Source organism: Fulmarus glacialis, unplaced genomic scaffold, assembly GCF_000690835.1.
Source record: "Fulmarus glacialis isolate BGI_N327 unplaced genomic scaffold, ASM69083v1 scaffold25103, whole genome shotgun sequence".
Taxonomy (NCBI): domain Eukaryota; kingdom Metazoa; phylum Chordata; class Aves; order Procellariiformes; family Procellariidae; genus Fulmarus; species Fulmarus glacialis.
Genome location: NW_009204197.1, coordinates 23,345 through 45,226, shown reverse-complemented (window position 1 = coordinate 45,226; position 21,882 = coordinate 23,345). Strand labels below are relative to the sequence as shown.

The 21,882-nt window shown below is 37.3% G+C and overlaps 1 protein-coding gene across 1 annotated transcript in view; it reads right to left on the bottom strand.

The window, feature by feature from the left end:
* The window catches only part of PEPD (peptidase D), a gene marked incomplete at its 5' end in the record, with an annotated part of 137,340 nt that overhangs the window by 97,225 nt on the left and 18,233 nt on the right, over window positions 1-21,882 (bottom strand). Inside the window, 5 exons of the mRNA XM_009574905.1 lie at window positions 3,576-3,622; window positions 5,045-5,120; window positions 12,155-12,199; window positions 18,994-19,055; window positions 20,731-20,778. Of these exons, the coding sequence (XP_009573200.1) occupies window positions 3,576-3,622; window positions 5,045-5,120; window positions 12,155-12,199; window positions 18,994-19,055; window positions 20,731-20,778 (278 nt within the window). The remainder of the gene's footprint in view (window positions 1-3,575; window positions 3,623-5,044; window positions 5,121-12,154; window positions 12,200-18,993; window positions 19,056-20,730; window positions 20,779-21,882) is intronic.

Sequence of the window (21,882 nt, the reverse complement as noted above, 5' to 3'; positions counted from 1 at the left end):
GTTTAGGCCTGGCTTAGTGCTGCTCAGTATCATCAAGGCAATGATGACTACATTATCATTTAATGAATTCAGGACTGTGCACACACTCCTATCACGGGGCCTCCAGTGCTATTAAGAACAGGATAAAAACCCACAAAAACAGGCAATGCGTACAATACGTGTCCAATACTGCGTATGTAGCAAGTTGCTCTTCTGTTGCTACAGCATACACTTTGATGTCATTCCCCAATCAAATCAACAATTCCAAGTAGCCATCCCAATCTTAAAGTTGTTCTCTTCAATAAAAAAGGGAACAAATGAGAAAATGCACAGAAGTTTCAAAACTTCATTGGGTAAATACTAAGCAGATGAATAGGCAACACTCTAGAAATTGATAAGCACTGAGATAGAGAAGGTATCTCCAGCACTTTTAGAGCATCCTGAAACAGATGATTGTAGGTCCTAATTAGTACTTTCAGTGTGTATGTATATATCTATATATATACACAAAATGCTTTTGTTTATATATAAACACTTAAAACAACTTAGCTGAAATCACAATTTTTTTTCACATACTTCTCGAGCTGAAGAGATTTCTTTTATCATTTTGCTGTATTTTAACAATACATTCACCATAGAGCAGTTTCATAATTAAAAGCCTTTAATTAAAGAAGATTAATTAAACATGAGATAAGCACAAATACTAAACAAACTACTTCAGAGAAAATCCAGAATCTGACCTACCAAAATGACTTTATATGCAATTACACATGCTGTGAATTACTGTTTGTAGATAATTGCCTTGGCTGTCTCCTTAAAATCAACCGACCACATATTAAAGTTAAATAACATCAAACCAAAGAAAGAAGTCAGGGCTGATTGGACTTGCGGTTAAATGCGTTCATTTTTTATGTATCTCGGCATTAACGCATTACTGGTTCAAAATCATTTACCAGTAGACCTTAATCATAAAGAATACTTGCAGCATATTTCTGAAGCTAGCTTTCAACCCTCAAAATAAAAGATATTATCTTATCTAGAGATGCCTCCATAATTTACCTAATTTCCTTCAAATTACTTCTCAGAGAATAATCCCAATCCTAGAAGTATAACTAGCTTTATATATTGTTGACTCTTAGATACATTTCCTAGAGTATTTTAACATGTTCTTGCTATATGATACAGTAGAAGTAAAATGACTCCTTTTTTATATGAAGGCTGCTTAACCAAATGAACAAAGAAAAGGCAACACTTACGTTGTACATGTAGTAATGGAAAATATTAATTGCTTTTGAGATCTCTGGCATTGTTCTTCCTAGCAGACTGGGTCAGACCAGCTTTGTACCCAAAACCACACATGCTATACTCCACAATGTCAAAGAATGAAGTAAAGCAATATGAAGGAAGGTTTATTGGCCACATTTCAGAAGATATCTATATTCATTTCAGAAATTCACAATTTCACAGCCATCAGTGGGAACTGCAAATGCACCTGAGGAAGAAGGCCACACAATTCAGAAAGCTTTCACAAAGGGAGTGGAAGCCCTAGAAACATCAGAAAATGAAAAACTTCACTAACTTTTAATTGATCTCTTAAATACAAGTGTGAATACTTTTGATAAGCCTATACAGACTAAGAATTTTGGTTCTCTGCACCCTTAGATTTCAAATGTACCAAAGCTGCCGAATGCAAGCTATCTAGCCTGTTAACAAAAAATTAAAAAACTCTACTATTTCAATGAAAATTGTCTGGTTTTGGATGTTACCTATTTTTAGGTCTTTGAAAGTTCCCTTCTTAGAGAACATTAATGGGTTTATCTGCATACAGCGTAGAGATTTCCTAGACTGTCTTCTAACTTCATTTATAAACATTTCAACTTCACATTTCTTGCCAGAAAGGTGTGGAAATGACAGGTTTACATTTTTAGGACCCTTTTCCCCTAAGCAGTAAAGGAACAGAAACTGGAGCAGGGATGAATTCCACCAGCAACAGAAACTGAAGTTCTAATTACAGTCTCCAAGGCAGACGCTACAGTAGTCATCTGCCAAGACCTCTTTCATTAGAGAAATAACCTCAAACTCTTTCAAGAAGTGTAATCTATCAAGACATATGGAAGAACAGAAGGCAATTTTAAATAGGTTTAATAGACAGTTGCCTAATTTATTTATTTTTTTAACTGAAAGACACAAATAATCTCTTCAAAAGGTTGATGTGTATGGAAGAAGCTAGCCAGAGAAGAATGCAAGTCCTGGAGTGAAAATGCAATATACCTCATAGACTTGCAGAAGACTGTATATATATGTATTTGTTGCACGACATTTAAACTAAACTGCCAGGACTGTGACATTTAAAAGCACTTGAGAACAAACTCTGCTCTATGGAAATTTTTTATTACCATTGACTTCCAGAGCCTAAATTTCACTATCAGCATGTATAGCACGGGCAGCGAGTAAAATGAACACAAACACAAGGTTCATTAATAAAGTTAACGGAAGAACGTATACAACATATTTTTTTCCCTTGTTACCTGGTGGTATAGGTAACTGCAATTTGAAGCACAGTCAAATTATAGGCATGAGCCTATAGAATCTGTAGAAATTTAAACTGCTTAAATGTAACATTAGTTTTTCCATACTGCATATGTTCTAAGGGCATTATTTGTTTTCTGAGCTACCTTGAAATTCTAATGACAAATATTGAGGTCACTTTATTTTCCCTTCACTGGGCACCGAATTAGCCTGCTTACTAACGTTTGCAGAATTACTGTCAAGAAACAACAGTAACTGAGATATGATTGCTATTTTCTATTTCTTCATTATGCAAATACTTTGAAAATTGAAAATACTGTATGCAAGCTAAAAATAAATGGACTTGGTGATCAAAACTGTGCTTTATAAGATAGGCTGCTGATGATCTAATGTAAATATTGATTTAAAAGAGGAGGCAATGTTTTCCTTGTATCTAGACACATCACTACTGTACCAGTTAGGAGCAGCCAATCCTTCCTATTTATGCCTGCACAGCATGTTTTCTTCAACATAAGAGATATATGCTGTATTCTTATTGACTTCTTAACAGCTATAGTAACATCCATTACATTTGCGAGATGAGCTGCTTGTACAGGCTAAGTACAGGTAATGACGACTTGTAACTGCAGGCAAAATGTGATTGAACACAGCCTTTTATAAGGTTCTTAAACACTCATACATGCAGTCTTCTAAGCATAACAAGCATAAGGGCAATGTTTATTCATAAACACCATTTTATTGGATGGCTTCAAACAATAACAACAGCTATTTTGTAAAGCTTCTGTAAATTACTAAAACTTCAGGAAGAGAATTATGCTACACTAAACCATCACCAAAAAATAATCAACCATCATCAAATACATGTTTGAAACTGATGAAGTACCACCTCAAAATAACAAAATAATGCTTACAACAGTCTTCAAATAGCAATGAGTTCTCAGTCTCAACTGAATCAATGCTACTGCTTCGTCTCAGCTATTGCTTCCACCCCTACTACACAGAGACTTTCTCCTTTTTATTATTTATTATTTTATTATTTTATTATTTATTATTGAAAGAACTCTTACCTCTCCATCTCGTATTCTTTCATACCTGCTTTTACTGCCTTCATTACCTGTAAGATACATATTAACATGGGACATTCATAGCAGAAGGGAATCTCATGTTTATAAATTTATGACTTATGACTGAGTATCTCCAGAGGAACCTATATTACAAAAATATAATCTGTACTTCATTTAAATTTACATCAGTAGATGCATTTTAAAATTACATTAGAAATCAAACTCATTTTAATCTTTATAAATGCCTGCAGTCTCCAGCAATAAAGCAAGTTTAATTGCCAAACTACTACATCCTAATGAAGTGCAGCTCATCAAAAGACCAATGCTTAATTCTGAAAGCTCTGGTGAACTTGGCAGCAAGTCCTTTTACTTTTATGAAACACTTGCAAAACAAAACTGGGAACTGGAATATATTACAAAGGGAGATTCTCTTTTATACTTTGCATTCTGAATCAACAGAAAACTACTAGAGTTAACACTGTTTTACAACCCATAAGTCCGTTCTCAGATTTGCTGAGAATGTGCAACAGTTTTATTCCTTTGCCTGTTTCTGTATTACAAAAGTTCTAGGCAGCTGCTCTATGGAAGAAATTCTCTCAGCTGTGATTATTCAGAGATGATGAAGGATCAAGGAGAATGAATGCAAATGACTACCCCTAGACTTTGCAATTTTACAATATTCACTTTAAAATATTTTTACACTTCACAGTTCAGAAATCTGAGGAGAAGGAGCAAAGACAATAGTTGAATCAGTAACCTCATCAGCTACTTTTACCTAAGCTCCGTCTGGTCATCGCTCAGAACTCATGGCATCTCCACATCAGTATATGGAGTACAGGATTGACACCCAAGTTAATTTTGTCATCAATACCAGTAGAGCAATATGACTCCGCTGGTACAGTGCTAGGTCCAACCTGAGGAGCCTTGCTGAGAGACTGGATTTGTCTTTGCGACTCTGCTATGTCAACAGAATAGCACCGTGAAGCTCTATACTGGGGGACATACCCACCTCTGAGGAGCAACCTAAGGAATGCTTACACTATCCTGCACTGTACATGGAAACACTCCTTCAGTTTGTAAGGATCTGGAGAGAGTAACTTGCTAGTTAAACTTTCAGAGCTGCACACGCTGACATGGGCCAGAAGAATAATCTTCTTGATCTATTCTTTCTCCATCACTATACAGGTATTTATGCATACAGGACAGATAGATTGCAAGCAGGTCACCTTCCGCTGAGGCTCCAGCTCTTATCCAAAACCACACTTGATTTCTCACACATCACAAATGCACCGGTGAGTTCAAGGACAATGCAAGGTATATTACTGGGCTGTAATAGGAGGGATATTACCCTCTTATTTCTATCCAGCCTTTCCATTATTTTATTACTAAGCAATTCAGGGTTGCTGGGAACATTTTCTGAGTACCACTGCTACACTAAGAGCAAAAATTATTAACAGTAAAGGATCCATTACCTCTTTATGAGCTTCACTGGAGATTTTATTGGTGTAGCGCAGAACTTCCAACTCCATGTCTGTCTTAATCACACGACTTAAAGAAAAGTAGAACAGGTATCAGGTTAGGTTGCAACTTCACAGCTTAAGAATAAGAAATAAAAAAACCTGAAAATAATATGCATCACCTATGGTAAAATTACATCAAGTACACCTCAAGAGAGAAGAGCTATTACAGTATTCGTGACAGCAAAGTTTTGTTGGCATTGATTCACCATTAGCAAAACAATCTTTCAAAGGGAAGTCATAAGCATTTCAAACATCAGCCTGCCTTATTTTATTACTAATAAACAAGTGGTCCAACCAACATTTTTTCAACGCATTCTACAATACTTCAGGAACAAAAGCAACGTATTTCTGCATTTGTCATGGCTCAAACGCTACTTCAAATGGAACATTTCTACAAGCACACTTGATTTACTTTTTAAACACAATTTGAAACTAGTTTACATAATGAAATTCCCAGAGCTCCAGAATTTCTATTCAGCACAATCCCAACTCCCACCTATTTGCAATACCTCAACAGGCGGGGGGGAGGGGAGTGTGAAGAAATGCTATTTCTGTTTGGTATTAAAAAACCCAAAACATGAAATTCAGAAACCACAGCAGCAGCAATCACAGTCACAATGTCCATTCTCTTTTATATGCGTCTGGAGGAAAAAACCCAAACCAAACTCCCCAAAAAACCCATCCTGTTCTTTATGCCTTATGAGATACTGAATTTGTGTCTATTTATGAGCCTTGATACTCTGTTCTGAACTCATCTCAAAAATTTGTCATTAAACTCTTATCTACTTACACTGCTTTCTATTATGTATTTCAAATAAAAGCAGGTATTTAGTGTGACATGAACAGGGAAGCAGAGATAGTTCCATACCTTCTATTAAAAATCACCTACTCTTTCCACTGCTACACATACTGATTTTCTAATATTTCTCATGCCCATCTCAAAGCCAGCCCTGAAGTACATACTTACTGTTTACAAAGAATCAAACTACATCTATCGAATTGCATGAAAATATTTAAATTGTACTTTCCAGCTCCACTCCAGAGCTTGCAGCAGTTACAAAGTACCATAACTGTTATATTTTGAAACTGCCACCAAGACACCCCTTTTTATTACAACATCCTCCTACTCACACTGCTGTAGAAAACTATTTACTGTATTTCTGCTCCTGCAGTTTGTTTTAATGAGTCCAGAAACAGGTTTCTCAGCCATCAGTGCCTCTGATGTGCGATAAGAGCATTTCCCACAGACAGCGATTGCATCGCTATACGGCACAGCCACTCCCCTTGAAACACAACTTTTCTTGCAAGAGTAAAGGTACCTCTTTGTAAAAACTGTAAAAATGCTGATATCAATCAAAATGCTCTTACAAACAGGAACACAGTAGAGGAGAATGGATTAACATTCTTAGTCAATTGGAATATGACACAAAATAATCATTACGCACAATGAGAATGAGAAGTACAAGGTTTTAAAATGCACACCGAGGTGAAAAAATTACACTGGGATGGTATAATCTGCTCACCATGTGTGAGGAAACAAACTTCTGCTTCTGCCTTTCAGCCAAGACATAAAGAATAGTAGCTCAAATATATTCATGTTAGAGTGAGGTAGCAAAGGCTTATAGATTTTTTTTTTTTTTAATCCTGTTCTTCAGAAGACTGCATGTGCTAGCAGGATAATTTAATACTTGTGTGATATGCCTTTATATTACTTTCAATATACAGTACATATCTCTGATCTGCAAGTGCCTGAAAAATAGGTTGTTTCACAATTCAGTTGTCTAATCTCTTTATTGGGATCTGCTAGTAATACAAGTTAGTAACTGCTCAACGGCAAGTGCAAACAGTATTAGAACCTATTTTACTTGACTAGGTCATAAGGCTTCAGGGTCAAGGTATTTATTTTAGATCATAACTTCTCAGGTATCTTTTTGCATATACAAATTCATGCTCAGCCTCAGACAGACTTTTTATGCAATCCATCACACCTTCATTTACACAAGGTCAAGCACTGAAATATTTTACAGAAAATGTTTAGTCATTCTGAGACCAACAAAAACCACTATCCAACTGTTAGTAGGGAAGAGAGAGAGGATGTACAATTGTGCAGGGAACACGATCGACTTCATCCTCCACTAGATATCAAAAAGCAAAAGTCACTGGGCTCCTATGCTGTCTGCAGTGGTACTGTTGATGGAGTTCTCACTAGCAAATTTGGGTAGCAGAGGTGCATATATTTCATGACCTTCTCACTGTTTTGATGGCATAAAAAGCAACACCCTCCCAAGCCAGGTTTAAAGCACTGCTAGTCAAGCACTGTGGTTCGCGTTGCAGGGCAATCTTACGGATGAGTGGACCAGAGTTCTCACGTTTCCCCCCCACTTCCACGATAAGGTTAGGAAGAAAGTCCCACTTTTGCTCACGAATGTGAACTTCAACATTCTATTAAAAACAGCTCTTGGACCACTTACACACTCTGCATACATTCATTAATATTTTAATGGGAACAAATAATTTCCAGGCTCCAGCTAATGCAATTGCAAAAACGTACAGATTCAGCATGTAATGCAGTTCTCAGATTAACAGGCAAGCCACTCAATGCAATCAAGTTAAAATAGAAGCACAAGTCTCCTAGTGTCAGGATTGACCTATAACTTTTAACTTTACTTTTTTTTTCATTTTACCAGTGCAAAAACATTTCTTCTTCCTCACTCTCCTCTTTTACATATACTTTGTGCTTTTATTTGCACTTGCCATATGAGCAGGTGGTCTTTTCATGCAACAGAATAGAGAAGCTTTAATACAAACAAGTATTAGTTCAGACCTGAAATTAATTTTAGGCATTTTAAGTGGCTGGATACCAAATTTCATGCACAACTTATTTTCCATTAATCAAGTGGTCAAGAGCACACAGAATTCGAGACAATTAAGAGGCTGAAACTTGCATAACTGAACTACATTTTCCTAAACCAGTGCTTTCCTCAAAGATAAACAAATGATTGCTTCTCTATGTGCATTCACCACTCCTGATCATGCTGCCAGAAGTATTTGTTCTCAGTTATCAGCTCAGTGTTTATCAGCTGTCTTGTTTTGTTGTTTTTAGTACATGCATACAACCTTAATGGCTGCTTTCTGTGACATGCATGGAAAACATCTGGTTATGTCCACTCCTCCTTGTCCTTCTGGAAACATTACGTTTACAGACCACCTAGTAAGCATAGATGCTGCCCACGTAGACAGACTCCACAGTCCTGCCTTGTCTTCACGCTTTTTCACCTCTGCTGCTACTTTCCACATTTTATAGAAATTCCTCTACCATAGTTGATGTATTTATGCTTTTCTGCAAGCTTCTGCATAAGAACTTGCTAACTGAATTAGCATCAAAGCCAGTAAACACAGTAATGCATGTATGCAAAGGAGAAGAATTACAGTACAATTCTGAATGAGTTGCATGAACACCGAACACGGGAGTTCATCTTGAAACAGTTCAAAAAGATGTTAAGAGGTTTACAACATAAATAAAAAAACCTCTGAAAACACAAAAAGCGTATGCCCAGCTTTAAGACACTAACATACAGATCACTTTCCCCAAAGAAACAGTTGTAGCTTTCCATCAAAGTAAATGCAAACACAGAATATATGAAATCTTCCACACATAAATATCAAATCACATTTTCATTGAGGTTACAGGAAAATACAGTATATACAGGCACAAAATGAGCCGAACATTGCTAAATGTTTATCTTCTAGCACCACCACAATTATGGTAGACAGATATTGATATACTAAAATAACAAAAGGCTGTTTTGCTAAGTGCTAGTGTAGAAAAACTTCCTACTGATTACTAGGGACATAATTTGGACAAGTTTGGAGTTTGTCTTCTGTTAGATGATACTTTCTTTTCAAAACAGTGAAATCAATGCTTAGCGTGTACACTCAGTATCAAATTTTAAATGAGAGCCCTGAAACTTAAAATGGAAGTATTTAAATGTGTTTGAAAACACATTCGATCAATTAAAAAAAAAAAAAGAAAAAAGTGAAAACACCCATCTGCAAACTGCTGAAATCCAGTCTAAGGTCAAATTCTTTTATCTTTTATTCTTAAGTTTCATAGCAAGTCAGAAAATCTTGAGATCTTGAAAAAGGATGAGTAAGCAAGGCAGGCAACAGATCCTTAATCACAAATGCTTTGCTCCTTGTCGATATTGAACCATTTTCTCTGCATTTTATTAGAAGACTCTGTGTGCCTTTTGTAGCTTACAGTTCTCGCCGGCTGGTTCAGAAAGCTCAGCCACTTCACCTCTTGCTGGCAGTTTTGACAGCATGGTACAGATTGGAGTTTTTCTGACAAGTATCATGTAAAACAATAGTTCAGAGCCTGCTGAATTTGAAATTATAGGCATCCATGCAAGCATACGATTCAAATTAAGCAATTTCCTATGCTAGAATACATCCCCCCCCAAATTCTTCTTACTAAAAGAAAAATATTAATTATTCTTAATTCTAAAAATGTTATTGCTTTCCAAAGAAAGTTTCTTGGGCAATAACTTGACACTCCAAGGAAATTTCTATTTAGGAAGTTTTAATACACATAGCCTGTCATTCACGTATTGATTTCACCAGACACTTAAATCCTAACAACACTCTTTAACATACTTCTGACTTAAAATGAAAGCCACCAAACTCGATGAAACATTTTAAAACACTTTTGAATGCAAATCTGAACTTTGGCTTCACTTAGAATTCCTTTTCCTTGAAAGCCATGGGGAGGGAAGGTGCACACCAAGCATCTCTCCCCCATGAGATCGAAGGGAGACAAAATCAGAATTCTGGGCTGGCACTCACAATTCACAGAAGAGATTCTCTCTACACCAAAATGAACAGCTCCAAGTGCTGTCTTTCTACTGCCTCAATGCTCAATCTATCTCAATACAACCTCAGGGCACAGACTTCCTATTTGTCCATCCCTGAGCTTCCTGAAGAACCTTTAACCCCCATTAACCCAAACAGAGGAGAAAAGCTTATCAGGTGACACCTTGGTAAGGCAGATGGAACCAGGATGAAAGCTAACTTGGGGACAAGCTTGTAGCCCTCATCCAAAGCCTTCTGCAGCTAAAATTGTCATATCTCTCTCCCTGTAGTGCTGCTGTATCTACAGGTCAAAGCTTGGAAGTTAGACCAGGCCCCTCTTCAGGTCCCCCTTCTTGCCCCTTGTCTTTCTCTGCTAACAAGAGTACAAAAAGGCGGGCAAACAAGAGGAGCACAAAAAAGGCACTGTCAGGTTAAAGATGTAGCTCCCTTCTCCGCTCTTTAAACAGTTTGTCAGGTCACTTAGAGAATCCTCCTCTGGCTGCTGGGCACACGATAATGAAGTGTCAGAGGCTGAAAGTTCCCAATGTCTTAAACAACAAAAAAACTCCACACCCAATACCAAACCAACCAACTAGAACTCAGCAGCAGCCAGCTCTGGAGGAAAGTAACACTTTATGAAGAACTTCTAACTTGACTTACCCTTTCTATTATTTTTGTAAGCAATGTAACATGGCATCAGAGGTCTCTGAGCATGTGTGAACATTTCTAGATCTTCCCTATCAACATCTGTAACAACAGGAGCTTGATTAATTAAACACTAATATTTCTAAAAGAAAACAGGTTTTGCTAAGCTCCTTCTTTACCAAGTTTTACTAATTGTGTTTAATTTGTACATCCCTACACATTAATTTCTGAACTCGTGTTCTGCCTACATTAGCCAGGACTCTGCATCTCAAAGGTTGACCACCTCTTAAATTCAGAAATCAATTCTGTAAGATAATTACTTTGATTTGGAAAAGGAAGGGTCCAAATTCTAGAATGACAGAATAGGCAAGATTTAAAAATTGGTACCCTGAGCAATTTTCTGTGTTACAAAGCATTCACATTCCCCTTTGCACTCATCAGCAGGACTTGCAAGCCATGAGTCCACTACTATACATCTCCACCCGTGACTCAGTGATGCAAAAATATCTAAGCAAAGTTTTCCTGCTTCCCACTTTCCTTTTACAACTTTATGTCATGCCAAGCAACGAAAAATGGCTGTAACAACAGAAATGTGACCTACGTTCTGAAATCGCACTGATGTTCAAAAAACATGTCCCCAGCTTCCAAGCTGGCAAGTAGATGTAAATGAAGACAGCAGAAGATTGTTCTCAGCATATGTGCTAATAATAAACATCAAAAAGAATAATATGTAGTAGTAGTATACAATACAATCAGCTGCATCAGTGGTAGTCAGAGTATACACTTTCCTGTTTGTATTTTAAGATTCTAAGCTTATCTGTCTTAACTAAGGATTTGCTTCCTCATTTCTAGATTAATACACTCAAAAAGCTTAGATAAAAACCTAATTCATTAACAAAAATCCACTATGTTGTTTCTTCAGTTAATTTCCTAAATGGAAAACTAGAAAGCCCTAGTTATGGAGCAATCCTGAGGACAAAGTCAGCAATGCTGACCAAAAGAGGAAAACTGGTAAAATGCAGTAGCTTTGCAAGCTGCTAATATACTTAGTCACACTCTCTAATTCTGTGTATTCTAGATAGGCTACAGCAGAATTCCTCTAGAATTACAAAGTATAGTTACATGAATAATAATTCAACAAAATTAATGCTGTTAAAATAAATCCCAGAGAAGTAATAACACCTTATTAAATATTACCTGTTCAGACACAGTTTTTATCTACCTTTGCGTTTCATTGTTAGAATATGAATTATCCTCAGTTCTTTTCCCATTCATACAAATTCACATTTACACAAATGTGACTTAACTCCAAACACATTCTATAAAAATGTATATCCAGACACAAGGCTCAAGAAATGTTACATAAATTCTTGACTGTTCAATGCTGTTACCTAGCCCTGTTTTCACTTTTGTGTATTATTTCCACCCCACAATATGAAATCCGCTTAAAATTAAAACTCATATAGTAAACCAGGAGGCTTCTGCTGAGGGAATCTCTCTGAAGCAATGGTACAGAATATACGTGTGTTCAACAGTACTCGAAGAGAAAGATTTTGTGCTACTTACCATTCTGCAATTTCAGGATGAAGGATTTTGTTGTTCACATTAAATCTAAAAAAAAAAACCACCAAAAAAAGAGCCAACTGTTAAAAAACAGCCAAACATACAACAGCAGAGACTGCATATTTACTTTTTTTTTTTTTTTATGTGTCTTCTCTGAGGATGTGAAAACCTGCAAAGGCAAATATTGTATTGGAATTCAGTATAGATCAGTATAGATCCCAGTGAGGAGAATGCACACACTCATCTTCACTGTGCAGGTGTTTCATTTTGAAATACATGAGACTAAATCAGATACACAATTTTAAGAATGTGCAGAAACCAGAGTAACAGTGTGTTCAAGACATATTTAAAAAACTTCTTTGGACAAAGATAAAATATTATCAATTCATTGCTATGAGTGTGGGTTGGACCAGATCGACCTCGAGAGGTTCCTTCCAACCAAAATTGTTCTGTGATTTTAACTTTGCTCCTCAAATACCCTTCAATGAAATTAAACACAGTGAATTGCTAATTTCATCCTTTGTTTTACACCTTCCGATTTTTGTGTGCACAGGATGTGGCATGTGATAAACAAGCTTGCTCAGAGGACTGTGAAAAGGAAAACAACCTCTCCTTGTCTTTTCGAATCTAGAGAAGAGACAAAGCAAAAGCTTCGATCTCACCTTGGCCTCAAGTACTTAACTATTTTTCTGTTTATTTTCTACATTAGCAATTCATGTATTCTTGGAACTATTTTGAGGTTCTCTAAACAATAACATTACAGTGGCCAATAGAGTAAGGAGCTGAGTAATTAAGTGGAACATAAATGGATTTTCACACATTGCTCACGGGATTTTTTTGCTTACAATTTAAATGCCTAAGGAGTGTTCTGCAGCAAAGATATTTTTGTCTGACTCAGGACTGTTGGCTCTTCAGTTAGGGCATTTAAGAGAATTAAAATATTCCAAGGCTCCCAGCAGATCTTCAGAAGAATGTTGTAAGGCAACAATTCATTTTGCCACATTTTTGAAGGAAAAATTAAATCTATTCCAGGTTATTAACCATTCTTTATACCTCAGAAGGGATGAACTAAAGCACAAATCCAATTAAAAACATTATTTGGAAGTCACTTCTGATTGTACCAGGGTCTTCCTGCATCCTCAGATAGCAGAAAAAACCCCTATGCTTCTTATAAAATCCTAACAAGGTGAAGGTTAATACCTTTGTGTTCCTACTCCAAGATAGAAAACAACTTACCACAACATTCAACAAGGACAAGCTGCATGGTATTCAGTATTATGGGTATTAATTTGAAATCACTGGAAGAGCAACAATACAAAAAGCCACAAGTCACAGAATACTGCATCGTAATAGAATAACATGGATACCTCGAAACAAGAAAGCCCTGTAAAACCAGAGAAAAAGGGCACTTTTTCAATTTAATCCTCACTATCCCAACAACTATTACCTATGTAGGCCAATGCAGACATAATTCTGGAATGGAAGAGCCAGTTAACCACAAATTTATACAGAAGAAAATATACAAATGATATAATAAAATCAATCTACACAAATTCTAAAAAAACAAAAGCCTGAGCTCCCTATTTGGCTGGAAAGCACACCAACTGACACCACCACAGAAAACCAAGACACAGAAGAATTAAGCTGCAGATGTAGCAACAGATACGAGGACTTCCAATAATTGTCATCAGTATGTCAGACAGAAAACAGATCAATGAAGGCAAGTGTAAGGAGACACTGCGGCACTGCAGAAAGCTCCAACACCAGCTCTATGCAAATAAGACAAGTATAAACTATGTTTATCATGAAGTAACAAAAGAAAATAAAGGGCAAGGAAGGGCAGATACAGAAGACAGCTGACTTAAGACTCTGAAAATTTACATCTCTTCTGTCAAGAACCTGACATGCGCACTTTAACCACAAGCACAAATGGATGAAACCAAAAGCAAATCAAACGAGCCAAACAATAAAACTATGAACCTCACAACAGAAGGCTGTATCTCATCTAAGCATCTCTCTATTAAAAACAAAGGGGCGGGGGGGCAGAAATTGTACACTGGCATAGGCTTATAATAGTTCAAATAAGATCTTTTAGGAAAGAAATTTCATCTGAGAGATGTGCCGTCCCTGTTGCAGTCCCTGGTTTTTACCTATCCCGGCCCAAAAGGCTCTGCTTGAACTGTCTTTGTGCTGCCAGAAATGCAAGTTTTACTTACTGGCTGGGACTACCTACTATGTGGCAGCTCCTTAAAATTCTAGTTGCTGTCAATTGGGGAAGCTAATTAAACACACAGAAAGGCAGTAGGATTAAAACAAGGGGATGCTAGGGGGGTGGAGAAGAGGCAGGAGGTCATCAGCAGAACGGCAATTTTATCTCTCACCTGAAAGACAGACTTTCTGATATAATGTCAAGTATAAAACAAGATCTTAGACCTCCAGGACACAGCACCAATTCAGATTCGGAAAAAAATCTGGTTTATTGTACGTACCTTTTTCAAGGAAGCCAATGATTAAGGATTGAACTGTCTCAACTCCCCTTAGATCATGACAGCTGTGAGTCCTGTGTGAGTGGCCATAAGGCCACCTGTTTACGATTGCTAGACTTCTAAATCTAATGACTCAAATTATGCTTCATTTTAGTTACCAACAAGGCAGGTAAACAAACCACATCCTAAAAGTTACTGGTTAAGTAACAAGCTCAAGGGGAAAAGCTTGTCACCACTAACAGGGGAACATAAATAGCGTTCAAAACAAATAATTTGCGTAATTTGTGCACAAAGTCCTACATAAAATAACCCTACCTAGTTCATCCAGCAAAGTTTTTATCCTGCCAGACAATAAACAACTTACTTTTAAAAACCATGTACTGTCCTAACATTAAGAGGATCATGCAGAGCAATCCAATTCTACATTTTCCTGCAATTTGCAAATTGACAATATTTAGATGATGAGATATGTGGTCTTAAGGAAGAAAACAAATTGACATTTTGCTACAGTTGCTATCTGTAACGTGTTAATGCTCCCATTTAATCAACACAGAACTAAGAAATACTACACTGAAAGGCATGTCCAAATTGATTTCATACTCAGTTGTCCTTTAACATGCAAGACAATTTCATCAGTTTAAAAAAAAAAGCTAGAAATCTATACCTCCTATATAATAACACTGTATAATAAGACCCTTTTTTGTCAGTTTAACGAATACACTTTGTGTGTATATGGTGATAAAATCTAAAACATATTCATACACAATGTTACAATTTTCTACTCTTCTTCAACATGGAGTCTTTCCCCTAATGATTGACTTCACTATGCAATAGGGAAAAGGCCATTTAGATGGTCTTCACTGTCATACCCAGCAAGTGCAGTTCTGAGGCAAAGGAATTCACTGAAAAACTTTGAACATTAGGTACAATTGCTTAAACTGACTATCGTTTACATCAATGAATTCTGAGGATGAAAAAAAGCCCCCAACACAGCCAGCAAAGATTTATTCAACAGTGTTTTAAAGTATGTGGCACATTACTGTTTATCCATACAGGTTAAAAATCCATTTTCTGTATGGTGAATCACATAATCTCAAAGCTTTTTTACAAGTGCTACATAACCGCTACATGACTAGATTTTAAAAATTCCTGCACATTTTCCAGTCTGAAAAGTGGGTCCATGAACTAGGAAAAAAAAAAATGGAACTAGCCTTTATTAGCAAACAGAAATATATATTTCGAGAAAACAATGCACTAGAACTACTTTAGAAATCTGCTTCTACACTTAAGCCATCTGAAGCAAGTGAGAGCAAGTCATTTCTGTAGGATTCATAACAGCTGCAAACAAAGCTGACTTGAGGGGAATTACCAGGAACAACACTGGTAAATGGTCCAGGTCTCCTAAGTCCCTGTCCCAGACTGCTCCCTTCACTGCACCATGGTATTATCCAACGCTGAGCAGGGAGGCTTCCCAAGTACAGCCATTCTCCATTTTTACAGATTGCAGTAATATACAAGCTTTTTTTAGTACAACATACTTTGCTATATGAGAGAGTTATACGTAAACTAATGGAAACTATGATATGATTCACTATTATGGGCTCTATTATCAGCATAAAATCAAGTTTGATCATTGCTAGCAGGACAAAAATAACTTAGGGGTGATCTTCAGGGTGAGCATAGAAATAACCCATGAACACAGCAGTCATTTTATCTCAAATGACTATCTATTACAGTGGAAAAATTAATCAAATAGTTTAGGTAATTACATTCCAGAAGAAGTTCAAAAGGTTCAAAAAGTAAGTCGGGGAAGCAACATCATTAGGGCAAGAAAAAGGCAGCTTCTGACAGTAGCAGACGAACAGCCTGCAAAGAGAGCAAGATTCAGCTTTTTCAGGAAATGATACATTATTTCTATTACTATCCAGCAAAAAAAAAAAAAAAACAAAAACCAACCCACACCGAGGCACAGTCAGTCTAGGAGAAAAAAGACAAATGGGAGCAGGAGGAACACAAAAGGGCCCTAGCAAGCAAATACATCTTGGCCAGGTAGCCAGAAAATGGAAACAAACAAGAATCCAGGAATGAAATACAGCATCATAGCTAGGGCAGTGCCCGGCCGAGCGGAGGACAGAAGAGACAGCCGACAAGGCGCAGTCACGGGCAGACAGAAGGGAGGGTGGTTTGAAGGAACACATTGCTTGGTACAAACTCCATGGTTTTAGTCCTCTTGGAAGAAATCAATACATCTGAAATATATGTGTTTCTATAAAGGAAACATTTGATACAGGGGAGGTGGAGGAATGCTGAAATTGGTTTGGGTCTGTGTCGAAAATAAACCTAAAATGGGCTGATTTATACGCAGTTACAAAAATCTGAGGAGAGCAGAGTTTACAGGGAAGCTCCCCGACTCCTTCACACCCTCAATTAGCAGCGTTCACTCTCTGCACGCCTACCGCCAGCACGCGGACCAAGGATGCTCTCGCGACAGATGTGACAGCCCTGGAGAAGACAGAAGCAGGAGTTCGGGAGATCAAGGGAAGGCTGGAGTGACAAGTGGTTTGAGGGCACAGTATCTGTCAGAAGAGGGGAACAACAACAAAATCCATGCGTGCTCTTCCATACCGCGAGCATGGGAGGGGAAGACACCAACCAGATCTGTCAAAGGCAGCAAAATGAACAACTTGGTGCCTAGGGGTAGACAGGGATGAGCATATCCTGGGTCTCAAAAGAGAAGTATCTGCTAAACAGCTGGAAATCGCCCCTAAAAAATAGAGAAGCACTCCTCTCAGAGCACACCGACAGCATGTTTACTGCAAACCGGGAAGCCAGCAATAAAATATCATTAATCCCTTTAAGTGTTGCAGGAGACATGCTATTAAAATCTCAAATCAAGTGCTAAATGGAGTGGCTTCCTATCTTAATGTTGACTAGTAATAGAACGCATTACTAATTAAGCTCTAGTGTTTAGTGAAATTCAGGGGAAAAAAAGGGCTTTTTGGTACTTCAAACAGACCTTTGTTCATCATTCCCATTACAAATTACTGCTGGAGTTAATAACTGTTTATATTTCATGTGGAGGTATCTCAGATAAAACTGGAGGTAATGCTCCACATAGATTTTGGAGTCTACCTGCACCTGGAGAGCGTAAGACAATGGAGTATCTACTTGGTCAAAGCAACAGAACATCACACTGCTGTAACTGCAGAGAAGACACCAAATATTCATTAAAAACAGCTTACTTATATTCAGGAATAGTTTATATTTAACTCAGTGGGCAGCAAAAGATGTCTAAATGTCTGCCACCTTGGTCCCCAATATCCCTGACAGAATCATTAAGTTTCCATTTAGGTTGTAGAGGGGAAAACAAAGTAATTATGGAACCAGATTCTGGATTTCAGTTCACATGACACAGAGAAAAGATGATCCCAGCAAAAGGCATGCTCTCGGACTACACAAATGAGTGCCCAGACTTGCAGCAAATTCTGTGCACTATGATCATCACTGCATAATTAATACACTGTCAACAGAGGTGGATGGAGAAAAATACAGCAGCGTGACTGGGAGTCAAGGATCATAAAAAAAGGCCATCTACTCAACATCTCAGCATGACTGTTTATTTTAATAGGCTTTTTAATCGGAGGCTTTGTTTCTTTTTTGCCATACATTTGAGCTAAAACGGAAAATGATCTCATTTTAGGATATCATAACAGAATAGGCAGTTGTATTTCATTCAAAATTGAGGCCATCATCCTCGCATCCCAAAGCAGGCTGTGATGTATTTTTATTTACTGCCTTTTCAAAATACTGCACGCAGAAGGACATTTTCACCGCTCTAGTTGAAAATTTCATAAAAAGACAACATCAAGGACACTAAAAGATCACACCTAGGCAGAAAGGTGATCTTTTATTTTACACCTGTAATGCGACATCTTTTCAGAAGATTGTGCATACCAGAATCCCTAATATCTACCTTAATACTGTACAAGGAAGTCACTGAAAGAAGCTATGCTTAAAGATTCATTTTTCTGAAATCTGAAAACCAAGTATTTCAATCCCAAAAGTGGAAATGGAGGTAAGGGGATAGGTCTGTCTGGTTTTAGATACTTAAAGCAAACACAGAGAAAGAGAAACATTGGATGACCTTAGATGCAAAAGAGATTTCCAAAACCAATCACCATTGTATTTCAAGTCATTAGAAACATGTAAAACATTTTATTTCCAAAGAAATACCGATACATTTCATCTGCCATTCAACATCCTGTCATTAGGAAAAAACATCACTTAATGTGAAATATAAAATGAATTCAACATAACCATGCAATAATTAATGCATAAAAAAGCCTTGTCACTTACTGGCTGATTCCCTCAAACGAAGCTTCTTTGGAGACATTTCCGCTATCAGTATTAACACCGCGCTGGGAGGGAAAAAATTAAAAGGACCATGATTCTGAGCCAAACACAAGTGCTTAAAATTTAAATCACGGGGAGAACCTGACTGCAGTAAGTCTTTAGGAAAACTTACACGTAAGTTTACTTGTATCACTATAAATAAAAAAACCCAGACTGTTTTTTCAAATGAAGACCAATATAAGAAATTATTTGTTTCATAAGAGACCAGCGTAGAACTCAGGTTAGGAAAATGTCGCTTAGGAAAATGGCAAGCTTTGATTTCTAATCCCCTTATGTCTTGAGAGGGAGTTAGGAGACCTATGTAATAATAAAGGTCAAGGGAATAACAAACAGGCAAGGTTTCTTCTAAATTAATTTCATTTAAAAATAAATTATTACGCACTGCCTTGGCAATGTTTACTATTTAAATTTGCATGCTGCTCCCCTACAGCTTTCCATTCAAGCAAGTAGCATAAGCAAGAGTATTTTGGCTGCTACACAGCAGATGAACACTTCTGATGTGCCTGGGAAACCCTATGAAGCAGTGTTACAGTTCTGTATCTGGAATGAGACCACAGGAGGAGAGGACCAAGCTTCCATTCAGCCAGCAGAAAGAGAAGTGCTCTTCCCTTCTCTGTATACTTCTTCGTGGCAGTGGGACGAATGTGAAAGCATCACAGCTCCATCCTCCCAGCCAGGAATTAGGTGAAAATTCCAGTTACAACAGGATGCTTACAGAGTGACAACTAATCAACAACTTGATGTGCAGAAATGAACGGTAAGAAGCACAAGATGGTCAAATATTCTCTTTCCCACTCACTTCTCTTAAGAAACATGAAAAAAGTTATAGGGTCATCTTTTATATGTGTATGTGTATACAAATATAAGTGGAAGAAAGACTGAAAACTATTTAGTAATAGTAATTAATGGATAAAGAAATCAGATCTCATGCTATGTGACTGCTTAAGGAGGGATTTTTTGTAAGACTTCTGTCTGGCCACTATCATGGGAAAACAAGAAATCCAGCAGCTGCCACTGCATTTGCTGTAAGCGACGGCCCAGAGTCAGCAAATCATTTCTTATATAGATTGGAGACAAGAAATCAGATACTCTTAATAGTGAGAGGTTTACAAAATATCTGTCAAGGAAAGAAGCTGGGGGAGAGGTGATGGGGAAGAAGAAACTTGCAGGCTTTACATCCATTCATTCATCCTTCTTCCAGAGAAATAAGCAAGCACCATACAAAATACTTGGCAGGCGTGTGATATCACTCCCTCCTCCCAGAAGCTGTTCTTACCAACCCACTCAATGCAGAAAAAGTATTCCCTGAATCCTTGTGGGATTCCGATAGAAAGGCCCAAACATGCTCTTGACATGACCAGAGCAGAAGAAGAGAAAAATGGAGTCTGGAGTCATTGTACATAGGCTGGAGGATAGCATGGTCAACGTTAGATAGACTTGTCATGTTTACCAGAAAACAGATAAAGCTTTTGGCAGAGAGAATATAGACTGGAAAGCCAGAGGTTATAAATCTTGAGATCATAGAGGAGCCAGATGACTAGATGACTATACACAGGTAGCTTAAAATTTGGCAAAGATGGGGAGGAAAAGGTAGGGAATGACAGTGCAAAGAAATACTGAATAAACTGATCTCCTTATTGAAGAAAATGGGTACTTACTCTTCAGAATAATATGACTCACCAAAGTAAGCAGCACAGCAGGTTTCTTCGAAGCCAAGACACTGGATATCTAAAAAGAAGGTTTAGATTGCTATTATTTTTCTTTTTTTCTTCCTTATAATCACATTGATACCAATTTCATCAACATTTGCTGTACATAAAGTAAACGAGCTGCAAAGACAAAAAATGCTCCTCTGATATCTTTCAGATATTGTCATATTATCTGACACTTGCAGCAAGAGTCAGTAGATCACAAAATATTCAGACAGAAATGCAGTGCTTAAGTTGGTGGTGTCCTTTAAAGACAGAAATACCAACTGTAACTTAATCTTAAGTCTATTATCATTTGGAAGACAGAGGAAATATAAGCCAAAAAGCTGTAAAGTCACACAGAAATAACGAACAAGAGGATACTCTGTATCCTCAACGCACTACTGCATATAAAACACACACACATTAATACTATTATGTTACAATGTGCTAAATACTTCGTAATGAATGTTTACTGTTATTCTCACTGGGTCATCTTTTACTAATACTTCTATTAGGCTCCTTCAGTATCTTTCAAACATTTACAAACTGAGAAGAAAATCATTGGCTTGTAGAGAACTGGGCTTTTGGAGCGGCTGCAGAAAGGTGGGCACTGAATTACACATTCCTTGAGGCAAGGAACAGATGACATAATTCCATGGAGCACAGTTCTACCAACTTTAAACTAGCTTAATAGCACACTAATAATATTAACAAAAGAAAGCATATGGCAGTGAGGTATAAAAATACCAACTCCACATTTTGTTTTTCTCCCCGTGAAATATCAGGATTACACACTCACACAGGTTGGTCATTTGTTGACATAAAACTATCCTGTAAATAAGGCCCCTAGTGTCCTGATGGACAATTCCTTGGCAAACCAGGCAAAAGTTATAGACAGAACCTTTGAAAGCTGAACAGTTTCACTGCAAGCTTCAACAGCTTCTACCTTCAATCCATGTAGTCTAGGTGGAAAAATGCCTTTATGTTGGGACAACTTACTGGTCCACATAAAGAGCTCTTTTTCCCATCAATGAGTTTTTTAAGCAGCAAGGAAGCAGAGAATAGAACTGCAATAAAGGCATTTGCTGATGGAAAGTGACCCAAAACAACTAAGGTGACCTAAAATAAATGTGATTTTTAA